This window comes from Colletotrichum higginsianum, chromosome 1, assembly GCF_001672515.1.
Source record: "Colletotrichum higginsianum IMI 349063 chromosome 1, whole genome shotgun sequence".
In the NCBI taxonomy this organism is placed as follows: domain Eukaryota; kingdom Fungi; phylum Ascomycota; class Sordariomycetes; order Glomerellales; family Glomerellaceae; genus Colletotrichum; species Colletotrichum higginsianum.
The window spans coordinates 4343072-4365099 of record NC_030954.1 but is presented as its reverse complement, the minus strand read 5'-3'; the positions used below and the strand labels follow the sequence as shown (position 1 = coordinate 4365099).

At 54.3% G+C, this 22028-nt stretch overlaps 6 protein-coding genes across 6 annotated transcripts; 2 read left to right on the top strand and 4 right to left on the bottom strand.

Annotated features, from left to right (window-relative positions):
- Nucleotides 1-868: 868 nt before the first annotated feature.
- Nucleotides 869-2593, bottom strand: CH63R_01287 (IBR domain-containing protein; the record flags this gene model as incomplete). The annotated part of the gene is made up of 3 exons (XM_018296262.1): nucleotides 869-936; nucleotides 990-2426; nucleotides 2503-2593. 3 exons carry the CDS (start codon nucleotides 2591-2593, stop codon nucleotides 869-871), a joined length of 1596 nt encoding a protein of 531 aa, XP_018164624.1.
- Nucleotides 2594-4737: 2144 nt separating this feature from the next.
- Nucleotides 4738-5479, bottom strand: CH63R_01286 (Redoxin; the record flags this gene model as incomplete). Its single annotated transcript, XM_018296261.1, has 4 exons — nucleotides 4738-4766; nucleotides 4828-4993; nucleotides 5059-5104; nucleotides 5163-5479. The coding sequence occupies 4 exons, from the start codon at nucleotides 5477-5479 to the stop codon at nucleotides 4738-4740; spliced, it is 558 nt and encodes a 185-aa protein (XP_018164623.1).
- A 703-nt stretch (nucleotides 5480-6182) lies between these two features.
- On the bottom strand, nucleotides 6183-7664 carry CH63R_01285 (Terpene synthase family protein; the record flags this gene model as incomplete). The annotated part of the gene is given in 8 exon segments (XM_018296260.1): nucleotides 6183-6261; nucleotides 6312-6531; nucleotides 6590-6665; nucleotides 6673-6829; nucleotides 6840-6987; nucleotides 7045-7265; nucleotides 7380-7442; nucleotides 7504-7664. Coding segments are annotated over 8 exon segments (1125 nt in total).
- A 318-nt stretch (nucleotides 7665-7982) lies between these two features.
- CH63R_01284 (uncharacterized protein) lies at nucleotides 7983-8276 on the bottom strand (the record flags this gene model as incomplete). Its single annotated transcript, XM_018296259.1, has 1 exon — nucleotides 7983-8276. One exon carries the CDS (start codon nucleotides 8274-8276, stop codon nucleotides 7983-7985), a length of 294 nt encoding a protein of 97 aa, XP_018164621.1.
- A 4090-nt stretch (nucleotides 8277-12366) lies between these two features.
- Nucleotides 12367-12828, top strand: CH63R_01283 (uncharacterized protein; the record flags this gene model as incomplete). Its single annotated transcript, XM_018296258.1, has 1 exon — nucleotides 12367-12828. The coding sequence occupies one exon, from the start codon at nucleotides 12367-12369 to the stop codon at nucleotides 12826-12828; it is 462 nt and encodes a 153-aa protein (XP_018164620.1).
- Nucleotides 12829-19116: 6288 nt separating this feature from the next.
- Nucleotides 19117-21620, top strand: CH63R_01282 (GTPase-activator protein for Ras-like GTPase; the record flags this gene model as incomplete). Its single annotated transcript, XM_018296257.1, has 4 exons — nucleotides 19117-19318; nucleotides 19378-19760; nucleotides 19813-21406; nucleotides 21460-21620. The coding sequence occupies 4 exons, from the start codon at nucleotides 19117-19119 to the stop codon at nucleotides 21618-21620; spliced, it is 2340 nt and encodes a 779-aa protein (XP_018164619.1).
- Nucleotides 21621-22028: the final 408 nt, after the last annotated feature.

Genomic DNA, 22028 nt, shown 5'->3' with positions numbered 1-22028 from the left:
TGCTCATTCTAAGCACCAAACCCAGACTCGAGACGCTTGAAAAAAACAGACCATCACCATGGCGAAGGCAAAGGGCTCCTACAGAATACACGTAACCGCAGTGATGGTAACCTAGGCCTCGTCTTCGCACTCCAAACGAGAGTCCGCTGCCAACCCCTGCGCCACGGATCAGACAGGAGCCACGTCCGAGCCCGAGCCCGAAAGAAGAAAGGGGAGACGAAATAGGAGAAGGAAAAAATGGAAGGGGAGAGATGAGGCTCCATGGATGGCCACACGGACCGAACCCCCTTTTCGCGTGCCAGTCATGGTGATTTTCCAATCTTGGTGTGAGAAAAAGAGGACTACGGATCAAGTCGGCTGTCACGAGGGCGAAATGGTTAGAGAAACATGGTGGAGCCAAAAAAAAAAACCCCCCAAAAAAAGAAGGAAAAAGGAGGAAGAGAAAAAACAGAGGAGGAAGATGGCATGATGCATAAAAACCCCTTCGCCACTGTGCCTGGGACACGCGGCGGGTAACCTGAAGACCTATAACATACACAATGCTCATGATGCGCTGTTGTCCCTTGCCTTCCCATAATGCCGTCCCTGGCAGTCTAGTGAAATTCAAGCATCCATAATGTGATGCGACGCTTCTCCGTCTTCCGCGTGGACACATGTTTGCCATGTCCGTCCGTGTTCTCGCTAGTCACCTTCAACCCCCCTCACCAATTCCATCACAGAGACGGGGGTCGTCAGGTCAACCATTTCCAACCATGTCTAGTACAGGGAGGCGGCAAAACGTGCATGAAGATTGGTGTGATTGACACAAAAGAAGTCATTGCCGTGTCGAAGCTGCCTGCACACCGCTCCCGCCGTTTGCATAATCTTCTTAACGGCGGCTGCTGGTGGCGGCTGCTGGTGAGGGGCCATGTATGTCGACATTGAACGTCCATCGTCCTGAAAATGTTAATAACGGTTACGCTTGAGGGACCCGGCAAGTCATAACATACCATTGGCTAGGTTGTCCGCAGTGTCTTCGAGCAGAATGATACGCCGCTTCTTGCAATACGACGTCTTGTCCATGATATCCACCTTCAGTTTCTTGTCGCAGAGCTCCGTGACGGGCTTTTCAAACATTTCCGACAAGGCCTCAACGGCCATCTCAAGGTCTTTTTGATTATCTTCGAAGATCTCGGTCAAGTTGTTGCGTGCCAGGTAGAACGCAAAGGCATATGTCCACTTGAGAGTTTGTCGGCATGTCTGAAGGGTCTGTGACGCCTGGTTGAGGTACTGCACCTCAATCCATGACATGCCTGAGGCAGTCTGGAGCTGTACCATCTTCTTTTCCGTCTTGTGGTAAATATCCTTGTCCAACTTAGCGGACTGCTCGTGGTTGGCATAGCGGTTGTAATAATGCAGATACCGTTCGAGGGAGATGCGTGACTTGGCTTGCGCATCGCGAGCCTCGGTGCCGCTCTTCTCCTCGAACCGGTTGCAGTTGTACCAGCTAGTACCATGCTCGGACCAGAGTCCCATACACATCCAGCAGAACTCGTGCTTGCACTTGCGGCACGTCATGTGGTTGCAACCACCATTTTTCTCGATTGTTGAGTTGCATTTGGGGCACTCCTTCGTATTAGCCGAGATCCAGTTGGCGGTCTCTGAATCGTCGGCGCACTTCTTGAGCCATCTCTTGACGAGTTCGCATGGTGCCGGTTGGTGATCGTTGAGGATGCAGCCGAAGCAGAAGCGATGACCGCAGCCACAAGCGACTGTGGGAACGATCCTATCCAGATCCTTCTTCTTGATGCCGCACTCGACAGCGTTGGGGCAGTCGGGTGCCGGGCACCACTTAAGTATGTCCTTGTCCTCCACGTACGTCCGGTTTAGCAGTTCATTGTAACGCGAGTTAAGGTCCGAGGCAACCAGCAGATCCAAAGACTTGGAGTCGATGATGCGGCCGCACCCCTCGGCAGGGCACTGGATGCGAGCAGCCTCGCCCTCTTCGCGAATCTTCTGAGTCAAGTAGTGGCGGTAGCAGTCAACGCAGTATCGGTGGCCGCATTTGAGGGAGAAGGTCTGAAGGCCGTCCTCGTCCTCACAGCAGATGTCGCACATGAAGCCTGGAATGGCCTCGAGCTTGGGCGGGCCGGTGACGTTGGAGCCGAGTCCTGCAGCCTCCAGGACCTTGTTGGCACCGTCCATGTAATCCTCGATTAGACGCTCTTTGTTCCATCTGAAGTGGCGCAACAATATCGCGACGTCCTCCTTGCGGATGTTGAGAATCATGTTGACCTCGTCGATCATGTCATCCTGCTGGCGTTGGATGTCCTTGGGCTCGTAGACTTTGAAAGAAATGTCGTAGGCAACTCTCTTCTTTGAGTCGGAGTCTTTGATCATGCCCAGATCTGCGTCAGGCTCGTCGTCGAAGTCATCCTCGTCGAAGTCTGCGGGGAAGGCAACCGAGTTAGCATATGCCGAAAGAGAAAGGTGCGTTTTGAGGCGCCGGGGTGTGAGACGTACCGTCCGGGCCAGACATGTCCTCACCACTGTCATCCTGCATAATCTCGTCTTCGCTCGAAAGAGCCGACATGAAGTCTTCCTCAGAATCCATACCGTTACTCGCGGTGGTGAGGGGGGTCGGGGGAGCGTCTTGTTTGGCAGCTGAGGCGATCCTCTTCTTCGACAAGGTATCTTGGGTATTGGAGGATATCGTCGCCTCAGCGGCCTTTCGCTTCCGCGTAGTGGGAGGAATGGTGCCGACTGCAGATGGAGGCGAGGGAAGCGTTTCCTCTGATGGAAACGGGGAGGCTTATATCAGGACGCGGAGGTGCGGCGGCGGGAACAGAGGTCTAATCCAGACACCAATAGAGGAGAGGGAGGGGTTTCGTTTACTTGTGTCGGTCGATGGCGGCGTGGGAGTCACTCCGGAGAGGGTTGCAGGCTGCGATGATTCAAGACCGAGGCCAAAATGGGGGAAGGCGGGAAGGTCGAGATTGTCTGCTGGGCGGCAACAGAGGGAAGGGAATCGCCAGGCAACGGGATTAGTCAGGAAGAGGAAAGATGCCGTCGGTCAGTCGCCTGCGGTGTGGAAAGCGAAGGCGGCGGCGGCGGTTTTTGGGGGGGAATGTGGTTGTGGTTGTGGATGGTGGGTGTGGATGTGGACGTGTGATTCGGATGTGTAAGGTCAGGCAGGCCACGGATGCGGAGATGGAGTGCGGAAGGGCGAGGGTGAGAGCGGGCAGGTCAGAGAGTGTGGGATGTGGGATGAGTAGGAGTGGGTAAGGTTGGCAGGCAGGCAGACTGACTGAATTATTGAATGGGGGGGTTTTCCAGCAATGACGGAAGTGTTGGTTAGACGGGTGCGCTGGGGGTACGCTGGGTAAGAAGACGTCGAATGACTTGTGTCTCGGTGGTGACACGCGCCAAACCCAATGTACCGCTGTTCTCCTCTCTCTCACCGGGAGGGCTGTTGTTCGGAGGGGTAAGGACACACTCTACGACACCACTGCACAGGGCAGAGGGACTCGCTCGCTCGCTCGCTGGCTGGCTGACTGACTGACTGACTGACTGACTGACTGACTGGAGGGGCTCACCAGCGTGCGCTATCGATGCTACGTACCAGCAGCGTGTCTACCCTGCTTTCTTGGCATTTGCAGATGGAACGAAGAACCGGGGTCTGGCGGTCCCCCAAACACCCAGGAGGGGGACAAAACCCAAGGTCACCAGGCCGCATAGGCTTATAATCTTTTGCTATGCTGCGCTTTCTGCGGTACATAGGGGTAGAGAGGTTTGATCACGGTTATTGGTGCTGAGCAGGAGCAGAAATTAAGGACACGACGGCAAGACAAGGCATAGCACAGCACCACGGCACGGCACGGTACAGCACGGGGCAGAGCAGAGCAGCGGTATGTCCCCCCCCCCCCTCCGTGTCTCTGTGTCAGTGTCAGTGTCTGGTCTAGCCAGCAGCGACCGTGTCCGACAGCCGGCAGGTCCATGGCCAAGGCCCTTGCGGGGGCCTCTATTCTCAAATTTTTCTAGTAATAAGTCTCTGGACAATGCTCAGCCAGACTTTGGGCGAGATGGGTAGTGGGTGTTGTGAGTTGGTTGGGCGCATGACACTGAACGACTCACACGCCTGCCCTGAGCGCCACTTGCTGTGGTTTGCCTCCGACGCTCGATAAGCAGGGCGGGACCTGTCGGGAATTTCTTGACCAGGCATCACCTTAGTCATTCGCTGGCTTATCGATAGTTAGGTAAGGTATGATGCCACATTCATTCGGGCTCGCCGCCTTCTCGCAGCTTCGCCCCTGCATTTGTCACGCCGGGGCGGCCCGGCACCAAGTGGCTCCGATGTCGCCGCCGGCTGAGGCGGGTGTCCACAAACGATGCGGGCCGGCCAGCCAGCCAGCCAGCCAGCGATTCAGCCCGTTGAGGACCAAGCAATTGTTCCGTGGTCCCTCCTGAGGCTGCTGCAGGTAAGGGAATGAACGAGCATGTGCACATAATGTGTGTTCCATGAAACGGAGACGGAGCTTCGTCACCGCGCGTGCCGACCCACGGGAGCACGTTTAGACTGTTGCCTGTTTTGTTTTGCGCCAAATAGGATTTTCAACTGTATCGGTTGCAACCGAGTCTCGGTGCACAGGCATTCCTTCTTCATCATACATCGCAGCCATGCATCCAATCGTGGATTATATCCCAAACACATATTGCTAGGTCCTCATCCGTCAACTGCCGATAGGCGAGGTTCCTCCCTTAACCAAGGACCTTGTCGGCCAAGGAGACTGCAGATATGATTAGCCACCGCCGTCCTCAACAAACATGCCGCAGACCGGATGATCTCACCCTTGGTGCCAATGTTGTCGGGCTCGACGTGAGCCTCCTTGACCTTGCCGTTCTCGATGACGAGGGTGTAACGCTTGCTGCGGTCGTTTCCAAAGATGGCTTTGCTGTCAAAATCGACCTCGAGCGACTTGGTAAACTCGCCGGCGGGGTCGCCGAGGAATCGGATCTGCTACGGTGTCAGCCGCCCCATGGCGCATTCGACCAGTATGCATCAACGGCGGGTCAACGTACGCCAGTCTGGCCAGCCGGGTCCAATTGGTCACCCCAAGCCTTCATCCTGTTGAACCGTTAGCATCACGGGCCTTCGCTCCTCGGCGATACATCGAGACACGTACACAAAGGGGTCGTTGACTGAGACGACGAACACGGCGCCCTGCTCCTTGAGCTTGGGGTGGTTGATGTACGAGGGGATGTGGCTCGCCGAACACGCGGGCGAGAAGGCGGCGGGGACCCCGATGATGAGGCCGTTGTTGACCTTGGCGAACTCCTCGGCGAGGTTGACCTTGTTGCCGGGCGAGTTCTCTACGAGCACGTCCAAGTCGGGCACGGCGTCTCCCGTCTTGACAAAGGCGCGAGGCGTCGAGTGGAAGGCTCTAGCCGGGACGGCGGGGCGCGCGAGGGCCATTCTTCTTGCTGCGAAACGGAAAGCCATTGCGATGTTCGTTGTATGAGGCTGAGGTAGTGTTGGTGGTGGTGTAATAGGGTGTTGAGGAGGCTATGTGTGACTACAATTGACGTTGTCGAGGGGGTTCGTGAGGATGAAGGGACGAGGTTGGAAGAAATGTTTTGTGTTTCTGGGGAGGGAGCTTGGGGGGGAGGGGAGCTCTGGAGACCGGGGGGAGCTCCCGCGGTTGCTGAAAGCTTAGGAGGGGACGCATCCACTGCCCCCGGCTCGATTGAGACATTTGCTTGGCTGAGCTCGCAATTTCTCATGACATCAGACCAGCGTTTCTATCTACACTATATGGTTAACTGCAGCTAATCTTCCCCAGACCCCCCCCTGTGCCTCTTGTCTCCTGTGCTACTCTGTGCTACTCCCACCGTTTCCAAGCCCAACAAATCCTGTACTTGGGGCACTGCATGGCCTGTCCAAACAAGCCTCACCTTTCTTTTTGACGCCCTCGTCTTATTTGCCTCTTTTCCTGGTCATCAAGGTCCCCGTTCCCCTTTCCAGTGCAGGGCGATGCATCACGATTCAGATCTAGGCACACGCGGTCAGTCAACGCCATTCACTGTAACGCCGGGTATCATTGATTCACTAGGGTATCCAAGGCCCTCGCACTACGGCCGTAGGTATAGGTATATATCACCATCCATTACCACCATCATTACCTTCGCCTTCCGTCGCCATGGTTTCATTCGCCAGCTCTCAGTTCCTGCCTCAAACTCCCATCAGCAGCCGGTTTGCCAACGTTATATCGCTTGCACGCGAGACTGCCTATCGTTAACATGGTGGGGGGAAACGCTTCCATATGGATACAAACCTCCAAGTCAAGTTGCCAGTGCAAATGGTTTTGAGCGTTGCAGCTATCTTCCGCGTCGTATCGGCGTCCTCTCGGCTCTTGGTGATCAGCCTTCGCTCGCAGGCATCGAAATGCCTGATGGCCTTCTCGATGTCATCGACGATGCTTCTGACAACCGACGCCAGGTCGCCGCCCTCTCGGCTGTTCCACAGTCGAACCGGCACGGCATTGAGAATCCGTCCTTTGCGCTGCACAAGTGTCAGTCGCCGCCAACTCACGCGTCCACGGCAGTTCCTCACCAGCTCCTTTCCTAACGAGAGCAAGTCGTTCGTGCTGTTGCACAGTCGTCAGCGCTGCCTTGCCTATATTCTCAACCTGAAACCCATGGGAGGACGAACAGGCCAACGATGATGGCAACAGCCTGCAGCATCATCTTGTACGGATGAGAGTCGAAAACAAAAGACGGCCATTGCAGGCCCGTGGCGAACCTTCTCCCGTCAGCAAACCTTCGTTTCACGCCGAGACCGTCTGGATACTCACTCCGCTAACGAGCAGAGGGGACCCGTGCCCCCGGTCTTCTTGCGAAGCATCTCGTACTTGAGATCCGTCGGTACCTCTCCACTCTCGACATATCGCGTCTCTTGCACGGTCGAGTCGATATATTCAAAGAGGCTGGCTTTCAGCCTCCGACGCTGGTCTGGCACAGCCTGGTCAGTCCTCATCTCCGCACTAGTTAGTGCCCACTCTTACTCACCCTTGTTGTACTGCTGGCATATCATCCGCGCGACTGGCTGGAAAGTCGAGATGATGGAACTCGTCGCAGGCTCCTTTGGTCCCTCTGAAAGTTCCAGGTATTGTGCGATGTATTCCTTGACTCTGAAGCGGAATTCTCTCGACTTGGCTTGGCTCTGATACTCCAGGGCCTCGATGTAGTCATCGAGCTTACCCTGCCAGAGTACCATCAACGTCAAGGTGCTGAGCTTCTTTTTTGATACGTTTGGCCAGAGACTTGATTCTCACTGTCAGGAACTACTACTGCGCAAGGTCTATTGTTGCTGCCTTCTCGTCCTACAACGAAAGCTTACTCACCTGGAGGCAAGCAGCGTTGGGTTGGCGTCCCTGACGTTGGCTAAATCTTGCGGGAAAGCATCACTGCGCTATCAGCATAATCAAACGCCCCCCCCCCCCCCCCGAAAGGGCCGACGTAACTCACCAGTCTTGCAGACAGTGGTTGATTAAAACATCGATTACGTTGCAGTGGACGTTTTTCCCGGACGGCCAGTGGCTGATCATCCCCCGCAGGTCAGGTATGATCATCACCTGGCCCTCGAGCCGACTGATCAACTGCGCACTCTCGGTGTGCGCAACATCCATCGTTTCCGCAGTCGGTTCCTTGGGCTTGGAATACTGAGACGTCTTGTCAAACTTGAGAAGTTTCCTTCTAGACGGACGCGATTTTGGGTGTTCATTCAATGGGCGTGTGTGCGTCTCGTTTTGATGAGGCCCTATGCTCGGTGTGGAGACTTTGCGAGATTAAGTCAATGCTGCCCAGGAACGGACGCCTTGATATAGAGAATTTTATGGGAGCGTACCTGAATCACTTGCCCGTACATTTGTGAAAGTGAATTGAAGACAGAAACCACAGCCATTTCCCCGAATCACTCTTCGAATTACAACACTTGGCCAGGCTCATCAAACGGGGCGCAGGGTCAACGCGAGTTGGAAGCTGGGAATCAGCAACAGTTGGAAACAAGCTGACTTGCCCCTCGGACTCGATAGGTGTCGGTGAATCATGCGAATGGTGTAACGATTGATGACTTGGTAACAGAACGCTACTGGCAGAACGACGCTGGCGAGTCGTGTGATGTGAAGACTTGGGCATCCCTGGATAATCAAACCCAATGTTGTTGAAGCACCGAGGGAAGGCAAGGTTGTGACAATGAAAGGGTAAGATAAGGATTCAAACATAATCCCGCTGTCATTCATTAGAAACAAGACGGAAATTGGGTATCGCGCTTTCTGTGTGCCTGTTCTTGTCAGAAGGCGCAATGCGTTACCAAGATGTGCTTGATTTGCGTTTGCACGATGCGTGTAGCTAAACTTGAAAGGGGTAGAGATCCCTATTTATATAGTCCTGGAAGAATTTTTTGAAAGGGTCTGCTGTGAACCACAAACACGTTTGCTGCTATTCACTTGTTAAGTGAAGTTGTGTGAATCACAGTAGGGACTGCTAAGCAGGATCTCACAGTGGCATTCTTGAGATAGGTCTTTGCGTGTTTCACTAGTACTTCAAGGTGTTTGATGTCTAGTATACACACTTGAGGTCTCAACTTCATTTGTTAGCGTTATTCAGATCATTTTTCAAAGTCTCAAAACCTAGTAGACAAAAGTTCCTGGTATCATACCATTCTCAGACGTCCATGATGACGAAAAATGGTGTACATGCCACTTCGTGCTTTAACATGAGCAGTCACACTATATTGTGCTTATGTTTTCTGTATCCCATACTATTCCTGGAGGTCCCTCTAACCTCCCGAGTGACTCGACTAGGACAGGAGCTTGATTCGGTTACAGACCGATCAATTATGAAGTATTTACCGACGTCATAGGTCCGAATCTAGAATCATATTTCCCAGCTGAAGCCGCCTGTCTACATATCTTTATCGGCTAAGGAACTCAGTTTCTTATAGCAGCATTCAGAAGCTTCGCGGGATTCCTGCCAGCTTCTTGCCCAAGACCCCCGTTGTCTGACCTGAGGACCCGTTGTTTGACGAACCAGAGCATATCGATCTATAGCTCCGAGGGCCATCCCGGATCCCTTAGCCACGTCTTCTTAACAAATCATTGCAGAATTTGTTGTCTTTTGGAAGCGAGACGCGGCAGTACACGTGGCTTCACCTCGACTTGCATCGGCTCACCTGGCCGAGTCCCCGCACGTTGGAATGGGGCCTGAGTGACGTCCGCCCGCCGTGAAGGGGTGAATGAAGGCCTGCGCTTGAAAACATTGTTAGACAATAGCAATCAAAAACATAAAGCACCTTATCAGCTGTATGGCCTGGTTTCTTTGCGACAACTTCCTTCTGAGCCCTGTCCTAGGAGGCTCTTAGAACTGCCTCAACGCATCTTGCCGGTCTCGTGTTGACACCGGATCGGCTGGCGAAGTAAGTACATATTCCACCCATTTCTATCGTCTCTCCCTCTTTTACACGTATCAAGTTTTTGAGAAATCTGCTTGACAGACCAAGAACATTGCTCCAAGCGCACCAGCGTACGGTTTCCGAGCTTCTGTCTCTCGACTCTGATATCACCTGCTCCCCGGTCTAGACCGGTTAGTTAAATTGGTCCTGATGTCGAGCTTGTGGCGTGATAGAGTGATCGGGATAAATGTTTGGAGGACGGTTTCGAGGTCTTCATGATAGTTGAACAAGCCAGCGAAGGCCAGAATAACCCATTCCCCAGAAAATCAGGTAGGCACATCCGCCCTGGTAGCATATAGCATGAGTCGGACTTGAGGAAGATCGTCTTATTTGATTTGGGTTTTTCGTCAATGTACGGCCTAGTCCAATATCCATCAAGTAGTCGTTTTAAATTATTCAGTTCTTCAGTTCCCACATGTGTCTCGTGCAGAATGCTCCCCAATCCCACCCCCAGACTCTCGCTCCCTTTCTTGTGCCGTTGTTGCCACCGTGACCAGAACAACGTCGACCAAAACTTCGTTGCCACATTCAGTTGAAGGGGAAAATGATGTAACGCTCGGTCCTGGAACTGACTAAAGCAACTCCGCGATCCCACAAAGGGTTGACTTCATGGTAGAACGAGATCTTCGTTGGTGGGTTTGTACTGCCTGTATCGAGGAACGTTGACGGGACGTTTCAGTGGCTCTATACCTTGCCGTGTGCTCTTGTCTTCACCCTTCTGAGAGCAAAGTACCCAAATCAATGGACATCGCGAGTCTTGTTCTCAAAAGCCCGGCATGGGTCTCAGGTTCCGAGAAGGATCATGGCACCAGGCATAGCTACGGAGTGGGCGGACGTTTTTCTCAGGACCATCGAGGTGCTTCAAGTCCACCAACATTTGGTCAGCTTGCAGAAAGAGCGCAATGAATTCCAGGGACGGACAGAGCCGTGATGAGCCCGTCCAACTTCTTCGTTCCCAATGTCCCACCACCGTCATCTTTGTCCGTCACTAGCTCTCCTCTCCAAGCCCTCTTGAATTGCATACTTCACATGAGCTGTCGTCCGCATCTGAACTGTATTCTAAATCGTCAGAGTCTCAACAGAGCAGGGCAAAGGCCGGGGAACAAGGACACTACTTTTCGACCCAGCTCAAGCGCAATCATTCGCGGATCATCCTGAAATATGTTTCAACACCATTTCGGAGATATTCACTCGCCGAGTGGCCCCAGACTGTAGCAATCCCCGAATGTAGACGACGGAACGACCGTCGACCAGGCTCAGAGGCTCTCGCCGCCCACGAGACCTCAAGCCTTGCGTTTCGAGAGCCGACGTTTACCGAAATCACACACGCTCCCGCCGGCGCCAGGTTTCAAAGTATTAAGCCCCCCCTCCTAGTCTTCGCCTGGCTTCTGGACGGCTCACGTCTGCCCGAGTGCCTGTGACCCGATACCCTCAAAGTCCTAGACATGGGTTGGATTCGGCCCAGTGTGACAGTTGCGAAAACCTGTTCTCCAACGGCACGAAGTCAGACAGGAGTCCTTCTGGCCGTGTCTCAGCGCGCCTCCAACCCTGTGAAAGAACGCCATCTCGTCGGTACTTGCAAGTTCCGCGGCGCCCCTGGGCCTTGATGTCATCTCTAGCAAAAATGTTCCAGTGAGCACTTCCAGCCAAGAAATGTGAGCGTTCCTTTACCTCTTGTACGTGATGGAGGAGTCTACGGTGCGCCACACAAAAAGCAAGAAGTAGCAGACCGGGGAGAAACATCTTGCGAACTACTTGTAGATATGATGAGGTAACCAACACCCTGCCTCTTGCACTCGCCCCTGTTGACGTTGGGCCGTCAGCCGACTGAAACCATGTCGCCGATCAGCCTGGGGGCTCTGCCACACGTAACAACAATCTCGTCCATCGTCATTTCGACACCGCTCTCTGTAACAAGATGCCCGAGAAGACCGCCAAGCTTCTCTCCGTCAGTTCTTTGACGCTTGCTCACTGCTTTCTGCTCTCACTAGGGCTAGGGAGGCCTGCAATTTACCCCACCGCGGCAAATAGCGACGGGTCAAGGGGGCTTGACGGCGTGGGAAAGATCTACGACGCCTTGGACATCTGGTTCTCCACTAGAAGAATCTGACATGCAGCTCTTGTTTGAAACATAGAGCTGACGATAGGGAAAAGAACGGGTACGGTGAATGCCTCAGTGAGGTGGGCCCCGTCCTCCGAATTGTGGTAATGCTCAGATAATATTGAAGGCCTACCAAGACGCAAGACACAGCTCTCCAGAACAAAAGTCCAAGTCGTAACCTGGTCACCGAAGACGGAAGATCGGCCGCGGAGATTAAGGAGGCCCCCTCCTGCAGGGTCCTCGGGACGCGGATAGTGACAGCTGTCGTCGAGAGCTTTGACGTCAGACGCCTGCAGATGCGTGCTACATGGGCTTGAAAGATCTCCGTGACTCGTGACTTGGTGTCTCTGTGGCTCAACAGAGAGCGACTGTCGTGTAGCTCCGACAGCCGCCTCTGAAACAAACTGATGGCCCTGTGCGACATGGGAAAGACTTCGTTTGGTTTTGAGAGTGAGGGAAACGATATGGGCGTCTGGTTCAAGCGAGGCACAACACGAGCCAACTAACGCAAAGTTGGATGTTGGTTGACGCGGCCCACCCCGGTCCTTCAATCGCAGACAGCGTCGCTGGAGGGAGGCCAGTAAGGCATGACCGAATCAATCCAAGTGGCCCATGTATACCGTAATGAAAGATGTTCGCTAGCGATCGTATTTCAGTTAGAGATACTTTGGGCTGATGTTAAAAGAAGGCCTCCTCGAAGTGTTGTTATAGGGTCAGAGAATTCGTAGGGCTACTTCTGGATACGACAGCGCTATAACGTGAACGGAGGCCGTTAACGATGGGAGAGACAAGCCGGAGGAAAACGGGTCCGCCGCCGCCTGAACTACTACCAGTAGACGCAATCCAGTTTCTCACCGACAGGCCGAAAAGCCCTGCTGGTGATCCAATAGCGGTTGAAGCCAAGAAAGTGCCCCCTGAAAATGCCACCAGCGGCGGGCCTGTGGAGACGCTGCAGGTACGAGTGCCTCTTGGCAGATACTACAGATGGTTCCTGCAGACGGCCCACTCCACTGCTGCTAGCTCGCAGAGCAACCGTCGCACGCGAGCTGATGCGCGCCGCGGCTCTATTTTCTGCACCGGTGACTGCAGGCGGAGCTGGCAGAACGGTGTTGAAAGACAGTCAAGCTGTCTTTTGGATCCGTCGGCGGCGGCGTGTGTTGTCGTCTGCTCTACTGGGATGAGCCAATATCCTCTTGGACAAGGCCCAGGAACAAGGCCCAGGAACTGCTGCGACTACTAGGGGGGGCGATCGTTATGAAATCGCACCCTATTCTCCCACGTGTCGTGGGCATGGGGAAATGAAAGAGCATTGACCAGCCCAGGGCAGTGCAGGCCTCCGTTGCGCTACGTCCATCGACGCCCTGGTTGGCTTTGCCCCTCCCAAAGCCCCAAAGTCTTTGGGAGCGCTGTTTGGTGTTGGCAAGCCTTGAGAGTAAGCCACGCTGATGCTATTAGGGTCGGCCTCGAAGTCATGTTCGCAACTGTCAATTCACCGGTGGCGACCGAGACCCCTTTTCCTCGCTGACGGGGCGCCGTCTGGCCCCGGTGACGGGCTTGGGTGCCCAACACGGACAGTCGTTGCGATCAAGGCGCCACCATGATATGTTCGAATCCCAAGGCTGAGCGTCATCTGTCTGTCTGCGTGTGGACTACACCATTATGCGAGTTCGACAGCCAGCATGCTAGATCAACGCGTTGCCCAAAATTCGGGCCCATCTATGTCTCCCCTCGGTTCAGTGAGACAGAAAAGATCGATGTGCGGCAACAGACCAACAACAGCCAGGGCGTGGGATGCTAGGTAAATGACATCAGACAAGTGACGACCAGTTCCGGACGTCTGGTTCCTGGCCACCGACCCCGGGACCCGATGCTTCACAATCGATAAACCCTTTTATATCGCGGACGGGCCGCAGCGAGGGCCGCCGAGAGAATTAGGTTTCCCGCAATGTCTGCCACGCCCTCAGATGCAGAGTGTTCCGGCGCATGCCACCGGGATATTGAAATTATATTAAGCGCCGAGTCGACTCCTGGCAATGCGGACGCTTCGGTTCGCATTCAGCTGCCGAACACAACGTCTTGCTGCCATGATCGGATGTCACGGGGCGATCGCGTTGGTGGTGGAAGATGACGAGTTGCTGGGTGGCTTGGAGCTTGACAGGGTTCGAGGGGGAGCCGTTCCACCCCCATTGTCCTTGACCGAAGCCGAGAGGAAGCGAGGATCTGGAGTCATCAGGTCAGGGATGCGGATTAGAGAGTGCGGGAATAGTTCCTAAGATGAGATGGGCCGGGAGGGCACGCGCCCCGACAAGAAAATTCCTGGTTGATTCTTTTGGGCTTCCCCCTTTCACACTTCCCGCCCAACCGCTCTCGGAATGGCATGTGGGCCTGCCTGATCTGACCAAGCGTGTCCGACTTCCGACTTTGGTCCCTGTAAGTAAGTGTCTCTGGGGTGCAGAAACCGATCGACATTGTCAAAGTCAAACCGGCCGTGACTAAGGGCACGGCTAGCATAGGGAGGGGTGGCGCTCACCGGCAAGCCGCTGTTCGTCGTTATCGAAGAGTTGAAGACACCGAACTTGCTATACGAGCACACGGGCCGCGGCCGACTCACCTGTGCTCGGCTGGTCAGCCGGTCGAATCGGGGTTGCGTGAACGCTATCGACTCGTTCTGCTACAGACACCCCGAAAAGTAACCAGGACAAGCGCGAAGATGGCAACGCAGCTCGCATCGTGCAGGCAGTGAGGAAAATAAGACCAAAGAGTTAACGGGACCACACGGGCGTTTGTGAGTGGCTGATTGTAGACCGACCCAGTGCCATGCTGCTCTGAAGCATGTGCATGTGCAATGGACGCTGGCTCGAGACGCGCAGCTGGAACCCCCCCCCCCGAAAAAAGCCCCAACGGTTTCAAGCCTGCCTGCGCCTCTTGAATGCATAAACGATGGCAATTTTCTCGATCAGAAAGACGGCTAACGACGACGGCAAAGGTCAGGTTTCAACCTCGTTCCTAGAACTTGGCCCAGGAAAGCCAGCGCCCAGAGCTCTTAGGTTTATGTGGGGTTCTGGCGGTTTCTCCATCTGATCGTGTGAAAGCGAGGAAGCCAAAAGTACGGTGTTCAGTACGGTATGATACCCCCGAGTCTGTGGGTAGTGGTTCCTTGATGCTTCTAGAGTCTGCCGCGAGAGAGCCTGCGTGCTATTTTTGATGCCTCGTCGTTTCTTGGCAGCTGCATTTCGGTTTCTGTCAGGTCTCGTCAGAAAGGTAAAATGCATGAAACCTCGTGAGAACCGAAAAGCCGGACTCTGCTGGGTTCTGTGGTTGACCCGTTCGTTATGCCACTCTGCCAGGATGACCTGCTGAGAACTTGTTGCAGATGCCGCCACCAACAATGCTGGCAGGACAGACACTATCATGGGCAAATGTTATTTCTAGCAGGTGTCTGTTAGTGCGCGACGCTCGGGTTATGGAAACCGTCCATTTTGCCAGGCTTTGGGGATTTCTTCCAGCCCGCGAGCCCCGGCGGCCCCAGCGGCGGATTGATCTGTAATTAAGGCAGGGACAGCAGAGTGTAACAGGATGCAAGGCGGCCCCGCAGTTTGGGGACCCTCAGGATGCTAGGACGTCGTCTGTTGACGGTGTTGGTTGAGGCACAAGTGAGTCGCAGCCACCTGCATTCTGGCCCGTACGCACGTTTGCACCTGCAACAGCAACACGCGACGATGGGCAAGGTCGCTGGAATGACGACGCGGCAGCACAGGCTGACGAGTTTGATGCAAGCAAGTGCGCACGGAGATGTCCGTTCGTTGAGAAATGACGACGCCAATGCACCAATGAAAGAGACGAGCGGCCGTCGGATGGCGAGCTGTCTCGAGTGACTGGCGAGGAAAATTCCCAAGCCGAACCCAGGCAGACGGGATTACCGTGTTACTGGACGTGTAACGGGGAGGAAAGGGAGGCGAATGTCATCAAACGGTGAAAGGGGCGTGGCCGTTGGTCTGTGGCACCGGCTTCTGCCCTTCCATTTCCGCTGCCTGCGCACTGATGTGATGGGACTGCCTGACTGCCTATTATCGCGTAGACCGGCAGTACATACATTAGATAGGATAGGAAGTCATGTGCTGGTTGCTGGGACGTGACGGCGCGAGATGGTATCGACAGCAGACAACCGATAGCAGACATTGAGGTGTTGTTACTCTTTGCTCTTCAATCTTGGCCCCTGGCGACCATTCGGTCCCTGTACTGGGCTTCCCCTGCCGGCGGCGATGGGCTACCACGAGGGGCATGAGGTACGTACTGCTAGATGGGTAGTAGTGTACCTAGGTAGGTAATACCGACTGTGACTGTGTGGTGGTAAGTGAGCAGCAGTGGCGACAGGAGTGGCATCAGCTGGCGGCACCGCACTTGCATCAGTGGCAGGGCAGGAGCGATGGAACCCCTGCAGAATTCTCAAACACATTTCTGGCGTTGCAGCAGGAGCGGGGACAAACACAACATGCATCTTTTTCCTTTTGGCCCCTGTTGCGTGGGGTCTCCTTATTCCTGACTTTTGATTCCTTCTTCTTTTTTTTACTTCCCGTCTGGTTGCGACTCCCGCGTAGGTTGCTCCCTTTCCTGGAAGTTGGGCCCAAAGTACAGACGGACGCCCGCCCACCTCCTCATCTGTGGACGATGTAAGTACTTAGGTAGTGGTGGCTGGTGGTGATGGTATACCCGTACAGTACCAGGCCAACGTATGCATTTCCAACAATGCAATATACACGACATTTGCTCTTACCTTACTGGGTGTTGCAGCAATCGCTTGATGTCTTGGGCCGAAGGCTGACGGATCTGCTTACCGTTCTGCTCTGTGTTGACTTGACACGGTCCGAGGCACTCTGTCCTCCATTCTGGACTTCGGGTCAGGCTCATCGCTTCGAAGGACGGCACGACGAGCAGCTTGGGCGGACGTTACACGGGCTCACAAGCCCATGTTCAAGACACCACAAGAGACATGTTCGGCAGACAGACACGTCTACAGCACTGCAGGATTCTTGAGCTTCTTAGACGAGGTTGTCAAACCATTTGTTCATTCTTGGAATCATGTTTCGCGTTGGACCCCCTAGGTTGTCAAAGGAACCGCCGTCGCGCCAGCAAGACGGGCATCTGCTCTATCTTAAATCTGTATTGTTGTTGTGATCTTGGCCTAGTCCGCGGAGAGGTTGAGAGTGACTACCTGCTGTCCCGCAAGTTTCGTTCTTTCCGCGAAACCCCTCGCCGGTCAGGCAGCAGCTGTGGCATCAATCATGGGTATCTGTTCCCTAAGGTTTGTACGCCCGCTGGCAGACTGTCTTGCGTGTCCTGATAAAGGCTAAAGGTAGGTACTTCGCACTTCGGTAGGTACGTATCTAATATGGTCGTTTCTGCCCACTCGCCCACCCATCCATCGCCTGAAGACAGGAACCACTCCGCATCGCGCGCACGAGGCAAGGGGGCCGCTCTCCACTCTCCTTCCCATCCCTCCCCGGTGGGTCCTTCCACATCCTCCCCCACCGTACACGCGCTTCTTCGTCCGCTCACTCACTCGTTCCGTCACTCACACTCACTCACACTTACTCACACTCAGGCTCACTCTCTCCTCTTCTCAGTCTCTCAGTTACTCAACTCATTCCGCCCCAATTTCCTGAACTCATCCTTTTGCCTCTTGCGTCTGGCAGTTCTGGGATTTGAAATCCAAGCGTCCATCATCTGACAAGATGCAGACTGACCTGACCGGCTGGATCTGCAGGTTGCAGGACTCTTCCGAACCCCGGCCAGGGACTCCCCGTCCTCGTCGTCCCTGGATCAGGTTCGACATTGGCCCCCCCTCCCCATCCCATCAAGCCTTCACACACACCCTTACTCATCCAAGCTTGACCCTCCAATTATGCCAATCCTTGCACCATTTTGTGCAACCTTTCCGCTGCACAAACCCCACTTGTCCTCCTGACTTTGTCGGGTATCTGTATCTACTGGGTGGTAAAGCAGGGTACATGAGAGAACCCTCTTATTGAGCCCCGAAAGTCGGTACCTGGTCGCTCGCTGCCTTGTGCCTGCCTGTCCGTCCGCTGCCCCTACCTACTGTAATTGATCCCATCCCTTTTATTCCGACACAGCCTAGGCATCCATCCTATCCGTACGAGATACCTTGATCTTTCTGTCTCCCCTCTGCATTGCTGCACTACGGCTTTTTCTGTTCATGCCTCCAGTACAGAGTACTTACTGTACACGACACGCCCTCCTCCCCAGTCGCACAATTACTTGTCCAACTTTCTTGTCCCTCCTTCGCACGTTCCGAGCCACCGCCCTACGCGGTCATACCTAGCTGTACCTCCCCTCCTTTCCTCTTGAGGCGGTGGCCGATCTCTGTACTTGCTTGCCTCAGATACCACCTTACCCCAGAAGACCCCGTCCTCATTCCATGCACCATCCGACATTCAACACTCCCTCCCCCCCTTCTCTCTCTCTTTCTCTCACTCTCTCACTTACTCACACACATGCCCCATACTCCTGCTTTTAATCCTATTCTCTTCTCTCCCTTGGTTTTCCTTCTTGCAAGCACCAGACAAATACAACAACCCAGCCTTTGGCATCTCGCCTACAGACAATTTCGAAGGATACTTCCCTCTTCCTCATGCCAGTCGGCTCGACTCATCAGCACCGACGCACCATTCAGACACACCCCCAAAGAAGCCCAAGTCCCCAATTATCTGACTGGATCTGGAACCTCGCCGCTCCTAGGCTCGATTTTAATTTGATCACCGCCGCCCACACATTTGCGGCCGCGCCTGCCAAAGCTAAAACAGCGCCTTTATTTATCGTGCCGTCCTATCAGGTTATCCAAAAGCAATATCCGTCAGACTGGCCCCCCCGACGAAGCTTCCGCTCGAAACATCACAAAAAACCCAACTTCGCATTCTCGAAGTCTGCCATCTTGGGCGCTCGCTGTTCTGTTCACTCCATCTGCTGGCTTTCTTTTGCGTGGTTCGCACATCAATCAGTGTTTCGTGGCGTTCGCTGGACGACTACCCATTCTGCCCCCAGTACTCCGTACTCGCACACACACCCGACACACACTTGCAGCCGTCAACCACACTCTAACCGACCCAGTTCCCGCACGACCACCACGACTCGCTTCGACTCAAGTCTCTCGTTCGTCGCAGTCCTCCCCCCCCCCCAATTCTGCCACACCCCCTCCATCTCCGCCTCGCAGCCACGTCGTGCGAACCGCTCTCCTTTTCTCGCGTCGCAACTGCTCTGCAACAACATCTCCGATTTCTGGACCCCGATCGGAAATCTTCTTCCTCAACTCACACTGGATCCCCCTGAGTCGCCTTACCAATTTCCTCAACCAAAGTCGCACCGCGTCTTCGTCGTCCATTTACAGACTGACCGACCGGCCTCAATCGTCGTGTTATCCTCGTAGGCGACGTCGAGACCTCAATCGACCATAGGGGCTCGCTTGGGTGACTTACCCGCCTCCGCAAACTCGTCACCTAGAGCGTTCGTCAACATGTCCGTTATGTTGCAAACGCCTTCTCGAGCTTCAACCGCTTCTTCGTCCTCCTTCCAACCCCTTTCCCGCCAAAACACGATGTCCTCCTATGATGGATCGCGGTCCGCCCGCCAGTCCAAGCGGTACTCCATGTCCGCGCTGTACATGTCCATGTCGGCGAACGAGACTGACCTGGAGATTGAGGATGACCTAGCCAAAGGTATGCTAAACAGTATCTGCAGTGACCCGGCCATCGCCCGCTGACCCTTTATTCCACAGCCCAGAAAATCCTTCGCGAGTTGAAGTCCAAGATCTCCTCGCAATCAAAGAAGAACTTCGTCCTTGAAAAGGACGTGCGATACCTCGATTCACGAATTGCTCTGCTCATCCAGAATCGAATGGCATTGGAGGAGCAGAACGAGGTCGCTAGCCATCTCGAAGACGCCACCGATATGCAGGAGGGTGCGTTCCCCAACGACGACAAGACGCAAAAGTACGGCAACCTCATGTTCTTGCTGCAATCCGAGCCAAGACACATTGCGCACTTGTGCCGCTTGGTATCCATGTCTGAGATCGACTCTCTTCTTCAGACCGTCATGTTCACCATCTATGGAAACCAATACGAGAGTCGCGAAGAGCACCTGCTCCTGACCATGTTCCAGGTTTGTCGGCCGAAGCCGTCGCCCAAGAATTCACGCTAACCAGGTCTTACAGTCTGTTCTCACATACCAATTCGACAATACCCCCGAATACTCATCGCTTCTGCGCGCCAACACCCCCGTGTCGCGAATGATGACGACCTACACACGGAGAGGACCAGGTCAAAGTTTCCTGAAGTCAGTCCTGGCGGATAGAATCAATAGTCTGATCGAGCTGAAGGATCTCGACCTGGAGATCAACCCTCTCAAGGTCTACGAGCGCATGATTGAGCAGATCGAGGAGGACACTGGCACGCTGCCTGCTTCCCTTCCCAAGGGCATCACTGCCGAGCAGGCTGCCGAGAACTCGCAGGTCCAAGCCATTATCGAGCCGCGCCTGACCATGCTCACCGAGATTGCTAACGGCTTCTTGACGACCATCATCGACGGCCTCGAGGAGGCTCCTTATGGCATCAGGTGGATATGCAAGCAGATCCGCAGCTTGACAAAGCGCAAGTACCCCGATGCTAATGACCAGGTTATTTGCACTCTGATCGGCGGCTTTTTCTTCTTGCGATTCATCAACCCCGCCATCGTCACACCAAAGTCATACATGCTTATCGACGGCCAGCCTGCCGAGCGCCCGAGGAGAACACTGACGTTGATTGCAAAGATGCTGCAGAATCTGGCCAACAAACCCTCGTACGCCAAGGAGCCGTACATGGCGAAGCTGCAGCCGTTCATTCACCAAAACAAGGAACGCATCAACAAGTTCATGCTCGACCTGTGCGAAGTGGGAGACTTCTATGAGAGCCTGGAGATGGACAACTACGTCGCACTTTCCAAGAAGGATCTGGAACTATCCATCACGTTGAACGAAATCTATGCCATGCACGCCCTGATCGAGAAGCATAACGGCGAGCTTTGTAAGGACGACAACTCTCATCTGGGTATCATCATGTCGGAACTTGGGGGCGCCCCGGCGCAGGTTCCCCGCAAGGAGAACCGCGTCATCAACCTCCCCCTCTTCAGCAGATGGGAGACGGCAATCGACGACCTGACTGCGGCGCTCGACATCACGCAAGAGGAAGTGTACTTTATGGAAGCCAAATCCGTCTTTGTGCAGATCATGCGATCGATTCCCTCCAACAGCAGCGTTGCGCGACGACCCCTGCGACTGGAGAGAGTCGCGGACGCTGCGGCTACGAGCCGCAACGACGCCGTCATGGTTCGCAAGGGCATCAGAGCCATGGAGTTGCTGTCGCAACTGCAGGAACTGAAGGTCCTTGACAAAAGCGATCAGTTTGGACTATTGCGCGACGAGGTTGAGCAGGAACTACAGCATCTTGGTTCTCTCAAGGACGGTGTCATTCAGGAGACGAGCAAGTTGGAGGAGGTCTACAAGACCATCCGTGACCACAACACGTACCTCGTGGGTCAATTGGAGACATACAAGAGCTACCTTCACAACGTGCGGTCGCAGAGTGAGGGGACGAAGCGAAAGCAGCAAAAACAACAGGTCCTTGGGCCTTACAAGTTCACCCACCAGCAACTGGAGAAGGAGGGCGTCATCCAGAAGAGCAACGTCCCGGACAACCGCAGAGCCAACATTTACTTCAACTTCACGAGCCCTCTGCCGGGAACTTTCGTTATTTCCCTCCACTACAAGGGTAAGCTGACTGTACAAACCACTACAGAAAACACCTAGCTGACTATGATACAGGACGGAACCGTGGTCTCCTTGAGTTGGATCTCAAACTTGACGACCTGCTTGAGATGCAGAAAGATGGCCAGGACGACTTGGACCTTGAATACGTACAGTTCAATGTCACCAAGGTCCTCACTCTGCTAAACAAGCGGTTCGCAAGAAAGAAGGGCTGGTAAACGCCAGCACTATGGGTCTCCCAACTTTCGATTGTACAACTTTTCCTCCCGGAGATACCCTCGACTGGCTTTTCATGGAATTGGGCGTTCTCGGCATTTCTTTGAAACCTGATACCACGACGTTTTCGTCTCCGTCGCTGCGCCGCCTTCGACTTCCCGCTCTAGCATTTGTATACGCCACTGCTTCCTTGCTCTCTCAACCCGTTTTTATGAAACCCCCTCGCTACGACTGCCCCTAATTCACTTCTCGACCATCGTTAAACATCAATACGCATACCGGCGTCTTCTATCTGTCTCTTTTGCATCTGCCTGGATCCTTGTTTTTCCTGCGCTTCCTCGTCAGGCGGCAAACTCTGGACAAGGTCATGTATAAGATTACAACCGTGGATATGGGAGCTTAGTTTTACC